General features: G+C 39.8%; 1 protein-coding gene across 2 annotated transcripts; it reads left to right on the top strand.

Moving 5' to 3' along the window:
* The first annotated feature begins 342 nt into the window (after positions 1 to 342).
* LOC140482191 (interleukin-8-like) lies at positions 343 to 7,376 on the top strand. Of its 2 annotated transcripts, XM_072579261.1 has the most exons (5): positions 343 to 530; positions 4,587 to 4,711; positions 4,954 to 5,083; positions 5,277 to 5,356; positions 5,926 to 7,376. In XM_072579261.1, the coding sequence occupies exons 2-5, from the start codon at positions 4,651 to 4,653 to the stop codon at positions 5,943 to 5,945; spliced, it is 291 nt and encodes a 96-aa protein (XP_072435362.1). In that variant the 5' UTR covers positions 343 to 530; positions 4,587 to 4,650; the 3' UTR covers positions 5,946 to 7,376. The 2 variants fall into 2 exon arrangements, with proteins under 2 accessions (XP_072435362.1, XP_072435354.1); XM_072579253.1 differs by lacking the exon at positions 343 to 530 and having other exon boundaries at positions 4,389 to 4,711.
* Positions 7,377 to 8,333: the final 957 nt, after the last annotated feature.

Genomic DNA, 8,333 nt, shown 5'->3' on the forward strand with positions numbered 1-8,333 from the left:
CTGATCTAAAGTTATTTAATGGGTGACAGATGCAGTAATCTCCAATTTCCACCCTGCTATCATTTTTACTGAAATATTTCAGCCTTTTATCTTCATTAAATGGAGTAGCGTTAAACAACGAACAATTAAATATTGATCTATTCAAGTATAAAAAATTTGATGATTTCATTGATGTTCCTCATGCAAGGAGCATCAGATAATCTGTAGAGAAATCCAGTTCCTGATTTTACACCTGATCCATATACGGAAGTCTAAGAAAGCACAGACCAATTAGTGGAAGTAAAACCCGTAATTTACAGGAAATCTTTCTTCCTTTCACTAGCTGTATTTAATTATGAAGATGTGCTATGTCAAATTTTGAATAATCATTTCTTTAGATGGTCATATATAGAACTTTTTAAAAACTGCGGCTTTGCAAAACAGACATGAACTTAAAGTGGCTGCTCTTTTGAGCACGTGAAGCCACATGGTATTCCATTGAGATACAAAGTCGACTGTGACCCCATTATAAGCAGGTGGCACTCCTCTAGGTATGAACAACTCCTTCCTAACCCATCAATATTGTGAATGGATGAGTTAATAGGGCTGAAAGGCAAGTAAAAACAGACTGGGCTGTGATCTCTTGCGATCCTAAAGGTAACAAGGGGCTAATCATCCCATGCACAGCAGCAAGCCACCCTCGTGGATTGTTTCCCAGACATCTCTAGTGGTTTCTCCTTTGAACAATATTTAAGGACAAGAGGGCACCTATGGCTGGGTTTAAGTCCTATCTGCTCTGAGTTGTGTCATAATTAATCAGAACAGGTTGAATTTAGAAAAATACACAAGGACAGGGGTTAACATAAACCCTACTGTAGTCTGCAAGTTGAACTTAACAACAAAAACCAAATGTGAAAAAAAGAACTGTCAAACATCCAAAGATTGCAGGTTAAGTGATGAAATTGTTCAGAGTGTTTAGAGATGTGTAGGCTAGGTGGATTAGACATGGTAAATGTGCGGTAATAGGAATATAGTAGAGGGCTGGTTCTGGGTGGGTTACTGCGAGGGTCGGTGTTGTCCCAATGGGTCAAATGGCCTCTTTCTGCACTGTAAGGGTTCAATGATTGTACGAGACCATCCCGATTGAGGATGAACGTGTAAAGAGATTACATGTCCCTGGTGAAGAGGAGGTGATTGAAAATTCTGAAACCAAGTGTCTGAAGAATTGTGATGTAAATGAGAAGGGACCGTTTAAGGGGTGAAAACCATTGAACTGAGGTTGAAAGAGATGATTTCTTTTGGGCAGGAGCATGCAGGATCACTGGCTCTGCCCGGGAAGTTCTGTACGTGGATTTTGGGAATGTGGTAGAATGGGGCTGTGTGGGGTTGGGGGACTGTGAGCTTGGAGGCAGTAGGGTGGGAGGGTGGGGGGAGGGGGAGGATGGGATGATCCCAAGATGAAATGTGCTTCATGACCATAGTGGACACAATGACCTGATGTTCCATGATGGGGTCATGATATGAGTGGGGGGGGGGGGGGGCGCAGGTGACAGAAGGAGGTATCTGAGAACTGGCACTCAGCCTCCACAACGTTCAGGCAGTATGCCTGTCGGCTTCGACAATTTGGACCGAAGGGTCTGTTTCTGTGCTGTACATCTCTATGACTCTATGACAACAACATTTGAGGAAAGACATTCTGGCTATTGAGGGAGTGCAGCGTAGGTTCACGAGGTCAATTCCTGGAATGGCAGGATTGCCTTACACGGAAAGACTGAAGCGACTGGGCTTGTATACCCTTGAGTTTAGAAGACTGAGAGGGGATCTGATTGAAACGTATAGGATTATGAAAGGATTGGACACTCTGGCAGGAGGAAACATATTTCCGCTGATGGGGGAGTGCCGAACCAGAGGACACAACTTAAAAATACGGGGTAGACCATTTAGGACAGAGATGAGGAGAAACTACTTCACCCAGAGAGTGGTGGCTGTGTGGAATGCTCTGCCCCAGAGGGCAGTGGAGGCCCAGTCTCTGGATTCATTTAAGAAAGAATTGGATAGAGCTCTTAAAGATAGTGGAGTCAAGGGTTATGGAGATAAGGCTGGAACAGGATACTGATTGGGAATGATCAGCCATGATCATATTGAATGGCGGTGCAGGCTCGAAGGGCTGAATGGCCTACTCCTGCATCTATTGTCTATTGTCTAACTGCACCACCCTTGTCGACAGGCTTATTTACAAAGTCAGGATGCAGTCAGTTCAGAAGAAGATGGCTTTGAGTGGGGTGGGCATGGCAGAGAAATTGAGGCGACTGTTGACAGTTCTCAATGAACAGGTGGGGTTCAGGTAAATGGCTAGATACAAGTGTCCAGGTACACACCTTGCACAAGTTGTATTAGCTTCTCTGCTCAAACTGGAAGCACCTGTTGAAACTGTGAGTACATTGTACAATCCCATTGATACCCACTCTGGGGGAAGGCCTTCACTAATACTTTCAGAGCCAGGTCTCACACTTACCCTATCAATCCTTGTTAATCCATGAAACAGCATGAGAGACTGGCTACTGAGGGATGGAAGATCCCTTTCAAAGCACAAAAGTTCACCATGGTCACTGCTCACATGCTCATCAGTACTGAGGGGGCGGAATGGTGGCTCAGTGGTTAGGACTGTTGCCTCGCAGCACCAGGGTCCCAGGTTCAATTCCAATCTCAGGCGACTATCTGTGTGGAGTTTGCACATTCTCCCCATGTATGGGTTTCGTCCTGGTGCTCCGATTTCCTCCCACAGTCCAAAGATGTGCAGGTCAGGTGAATTGGCCATGCTAAATTGCCCATAGTGTTAGGTGCATTAGTCAGAAGGAAATGGGTCTTGGTGGGTTACTCTTCGGAGGGTCGGTGTGAACTTGTTGGGCTGAAGGGCCTGTTTCCACACTTTAGGGAATCTTTTAAAAAAAAGTAACACCTTGAGGTTGGAGCTGTGCTAACTCTCTCTCTCTCTCTGGGTTTGTACGGTGACTCATAGCATTCCAGAATCATATTTCATTGTGAACCCATGTGAATGACAGGAAATCAGGTAAGTTCGGGTAGAGGTCTCATTGTGTAGCTGCCGAAAATCTAAATCTGCCCCTTGGGTGTATTCATGTCTGACCGCCCTGATGTGATAATGTTGCAACTTTTAAAAATGCTTTGCGGGTGAAAATCATTAATTTAACATCCACTGCATTTACAGTTGATCCTTGAACATTGTAAGTCAGCAAAATTCTGCAGTTTGCATTGTCAAGTCAGAGGATAGTCCATTTCTTGTAAACCATGACTTTTACCTTCTGCGCGTGCTTGCTTCCCAGGGATCAATGCCAAGTGTTGAAAGTGTCATTGTACTCTGGGTCACCTGCAAAATGCGGAACTAAAATTTTCCACAGTCAATTCGAAATTATTCATTTTGGGGATGAATATCTAAAATATAATCTATTTTAATTTGTGGTAAGTGATTGCTGAATATTTCTGAAACATGTTAATTATTGTATCAACAATGCCGATTGAAGAACAAACAATCAACATAAAGTCTGACATCAAATGATTTTAAATATCCACAAGAACAAGAAATTTAAAGAAATTTCTATTCCAGAACTAAAGGTACTGCATTTTCAAACTAAAATTTGCTTACAAGTGGCATCTCTAAACAAATCCAGAATGACTTTTTCACAAGTTCACCTCTTTCCTAACCTTAACATTCAGGTCCAAGAGTCACATAATAAATTATAGCCAATGAAAGACAGAAACACTCCCTGTAACTAAGAAGATGCAGTTCCATTGATTTGTTTTGTATTTACTGTTATATTGGTGAGAAGCACCCCAGTGGCTGAGGTGTACAATCTCAAACAAAAACAGAAATTTCTGCTAAAACTCAGCAGGTCTGGCAGCATGTGTGCAGAGAAATCAGAGTTAACGTTTCAGGTCCAGTGACCCATCCTCAGTGCAATCCAGAACTGGATTAGTCTGCAGAATACTTGATATTAATCTATTTTAAGAAAGTCAATAAAAAGCATGAAATTAATGAGGCTTTGATTTTAGTAATTTTTAATTGCTATTAAAAGTTAACAAATAATGAAGGAAAGGTATAATTGCCACTCTAATTGACTTGATTCAATGAGAATTTGTAAAAATCATTGAACTTTTTGTTGGATGTCTTTAAAAATCTGACAATATTATTTATCACTCAGTAGTAGATCTGGTAGCTATATCATTTCTACAGTGAAGCTAATCAGTGGACAAATTTGACACAATGAAATTCATCTCCCCCACATCTTTTTTTTTGCATTTTTGCCAAACGTGACATTTACATTCATTTTGTGCAAGTTGTGATTAACTTCTTAAAATCTAAATTTAATAAATTCAGCTTACGTGACCTGCCTGTTGCTGCAGTGAATTACGTACCATGGTGAACCTCATTAAAACTGCAAAATGAAAGAAAGTTGATTCAGGAGCAGGGAAATTCCCTACCACAGAATTTTGACAGCTTTGATTGGTTGAGATCACGCAAAATGAAAGTAAGGGAGCTCCATAAATAGGAGAATTATTGGACCTGTCTTCAGCAGAACTTCATTCAACAGAGAGAGTGACACTGAAGTAGACAGAAGATCTTCAGCAGAAATCTATTCAGCAACAAAGTCAAGAATGAACAGAGCAACAGCTGTACTGACTGCCATCCTGCTCCTGTGTGCTATTGCTGCACAAGGTATTTCTATCTTGTGTTTTAGTTTTTTTTTAAATCAATACAATATGGAATACTGTCTTTCAGCTGATTTATTGGACAAGTCTGTGTGGTGGTTGATTGTTTATTAAAGAATTAAACAGACAGTGATGGTACATGCTATTGATAATATGATGCTTGTTTAGTTCAATGCTTAAATAAGATGCCAACATTCTGCCAAACTGCAATCAAAATCAGATTTGAAGATCAATTTATTTCATTTACAGGTATTCCAATCTCAGGTACTGTAGGACGGTGTCTGTGTCCCAAGACCAGCTCCGATTTTATTCATCCAAGCACTATCAAGAATTTACAATACATTCCCAAAGGACCACATTGTGAGACACAGGAGATAATGTAAGTTTATGGGTCAGAATATCACCTTTAATGTTCCTTATTTTTCTATTTCAATTTAGATGGCTGTAACATTTTTATGAACATGTTGGATCATCCACAGTTTCTTTACATAACATATTTTATGAATTGTGTTTGTGATTTTAACCTCCAAATTCTGTGAATTAGATTTTGACGGTTTATCTTCTGTTAACAGCATCACCAAGAAAAATGAGCAGAAAGTTTGTGTGAACCCCGATGCCAAGTGGGTGAAGATTATCATTAAATCCAGAAAAGGTTGGTGCTTCTGAACATACATATGTTATCTTTGAATAAACATGCTTGAATGTAGTGCTTTTCTCCAGCTCCTTCGCCAAGGCTTTAATACCAGTCTGCTGCCCAATCGTGCAGGCTCCTGGTGCATTCTGTTACTCTGTCCCAAAATCTGGTATTTACATGTGAGCTGTGGCAATGAATGCTAACAAGCTATTCAACCACAATTGCATCAGGTCTAAATCCTGCACTGTTCTCACCATCGCCCATGCGTGGTAAATCGAAGCAGAGGTAGGGTCTCTCTGGTTGGTAATCAGGTGCAGGAATGCTCAGCGATACCATGCTCCAGCTCCCATGGTTGTCATACCTTTAGCAGCCAGCTGAGGTCAGACAATTCAATATAACCCAGTGATCAAAACAGGGACTTCAACTCCTTTTCATGCTTCCTTCCATCACAGTCAGCTCCATGATATTCTGCTCTGCATTGTAAAGGCTCCAGGGCATAATTCTTAAACCTTTTGTTAACTGCCTCACTATCAAAATAAATACAGTTTACAGAAAATAAAATAATATTTCATTTAATTGTATTTCAGTTTCCAGGCGACATAACTAAGAATTGAAGCTGTGATGGGATTCACTTGATTGCCCCCTCCCCGCGGAAGTTGCTGTACAGTGAACACTGAAATGAAGAAGCTCTGTGCAGGGCACTCACTTTCTGATATCACTGTTCGATATGTTGTTCGAGCAGTTCCCCTGTATTGATCCTCTGAAACGTACTTCATTGTTTAACCTACTTACACTGTAATTGTCTACACAGAGCCTAAGAAATCCAGCTGCTGTTGTGAAATGTTGTGCTGTGATGGAGAGATTCTTTTTACAGGATGTGATTTGTACGATTATTCTGAATGTGGTCTGGCACTGGAGCAGATACTGTACAACCGAAAGCAATTTGTTAACTTTCTCCGTTAGTATTGGAAAATAATTTCCGGTCATCAGAAGGTGTATGTGGTCATGAAAATAATAATAGACTTGTGAACTTAGGGAGGAATCAAAATGAAACATCTATTGGTTTTCAAATATTATTGTTTCAAGTAATGTAATCAGTGCCAATTTTTCAATGAATTGACTTATTAACTGTTAGAAAATTATTTCGCTAGGTTTGTGCATCACTGCCAAAGCCAACACTTATCCCCCATTCCTTTAAGCAGATGTCAATGTGCTGGTAAGCGACTTTGTTGAACTGCTGCAGTCCTTGTGGCTGTGAGGAGAGGATGAGATCTGATGACAAAAGGGATGATAGTGCAAGGCAAAACAGACAGCAATGGGGCAAGTGAAGGGACAAGAGCTGTCTTGTGAGGAGGTGTAAATGGGAAAATACAGAACAGGGGACAATTCACTAATATCCAACGAGAAGGTGGATGGGGCAGGGCCTATGATCGGAAACTGTTTATCATAGTGTTGATTCTGGAGGCTGTAAAGTGGCTGGCCAAAGTTTGAGATAATCTTTCTTGAACCGATGCTGTGCTGTGTAGGAACAATATAGAAGAATGAGGACATAATATTCAGAGTGGGAATATGGAAGTACTATAGATTGACATTGTCTCAAATTTGGCTTGTATCTTAATTTGAAACACTCTTTCTTTACTGTTGAAAGCCTGTGCATTCCTCATGATTTTACTGCAGTGTTTATCAATCATTGACTTTTTAAGAGAACCTCTGGACTTTGTTTATATATCTAAGCTCCAAACCCGAAGTCTGGGCTCAGTCTGTACTGAAATTTTGTGTGTGAAATACTTACATTTTGGAAGATATATGCTGCTTTTCATGTAATATTAACCAAAAGTAATGGCATTTCTAAATAAAACAAATTTCTGTGCAGTGACACTTTTGTACTGAGGAATTTTTCAACCTGGAATTATGCTGACCTCAGAAAACTTTGTGTAAAAGTTGTATTATGTATATGAGTGTCACTCAGAAAAATTGCTATATGTATCTGAATTGTATGTATATAAACTGTTTTTGTACATTTTATCCTTTAAATGTTTTTAAGAGATGAAAATAAAGACGATTTCATGAAGAATGCCTTGTGACCATTTCATAACCTTCAGCAAAACAACTATACCTTTCTGGATTGGTATATTTCATGTATGATTGAAATTAATACCCTATTCAGATTAGTCTTTGAAAAGCATGAAAACAGACATAATATTTGCACTGTGAAAGATATAGATTACAAATTAGTTCAATCTCAATAGGTTGTATCATGGGTAGTCACTGAACTACTTCCCCAGAATGGCACTACTGTGAGCTAAATGAACAGGGTATTAAAATGTAACTTTATCAGAGTCCATGGTGGGACAGTTGTGAGCCTATTCCCTCCATTCTAGTCTTGCTTCTTACTCGCATTCCTAGCATCTCCCCTCCACTATTTCCTCCAGCATGCACTAACTTTCATTAAAGTCTGGTCAGATTAGACTGAGGTCACATTGTGGGGAAAGAGGTTCTATTAGTTTAAGAATCTTTGATATTCATTAGCAGGATATTAATTTTCTCCCAATTAAATATAGTAATAATCCCTCAGCTGAAGACAGCACAGGTTAATTCTTATAAAAGCAAAATAATGTGGATGCTGGAAATCTGAAATAAAAACAGAAAGTGCTGGGGGAAACTCAGCACGTTTAGCAGCAGCTATGGAAAGAGAAATAGAGTTCATGTTTTGAGTTCAAAATGTCTCTTCTTTAGAATTGTGGATTTGAAGCGATAATCCTGATTCTTTCTCCACACTTGCTGTCTGTCTTGCTGAGCTTCTCTAAAACTTCCTGTTTACATCCCCTTAATTCTACTGTACAATTCCCATTTAAATACTGCAACTGGGCCTGACTCCACCAGACTCTCAGACAGTGCAACCCAAGCCCTAGCTACTTGTTGCATGAAAAAGTTTTGCCTAATAGCACTTTTGTTTCTTTCACAAATTGCATTAAATCTGTGCTCTTTCATTCTC

Source organism: Chiloscyllium punctatum, chromosome 1, assembly GCF_047496795.1.
Source record: "Chiloscyllium punctatum isolate Juve2018m chromosome 1, sChiPun1.3, whole genome shotgun sequence".
Lineage (NCBI taxonomy): Eukaryota > Metazoa > Chordata > Chondrichthyes > Orectolobiformes > Hemiscylliidae > Chiloscyllium > Chiloscyllium punctatum.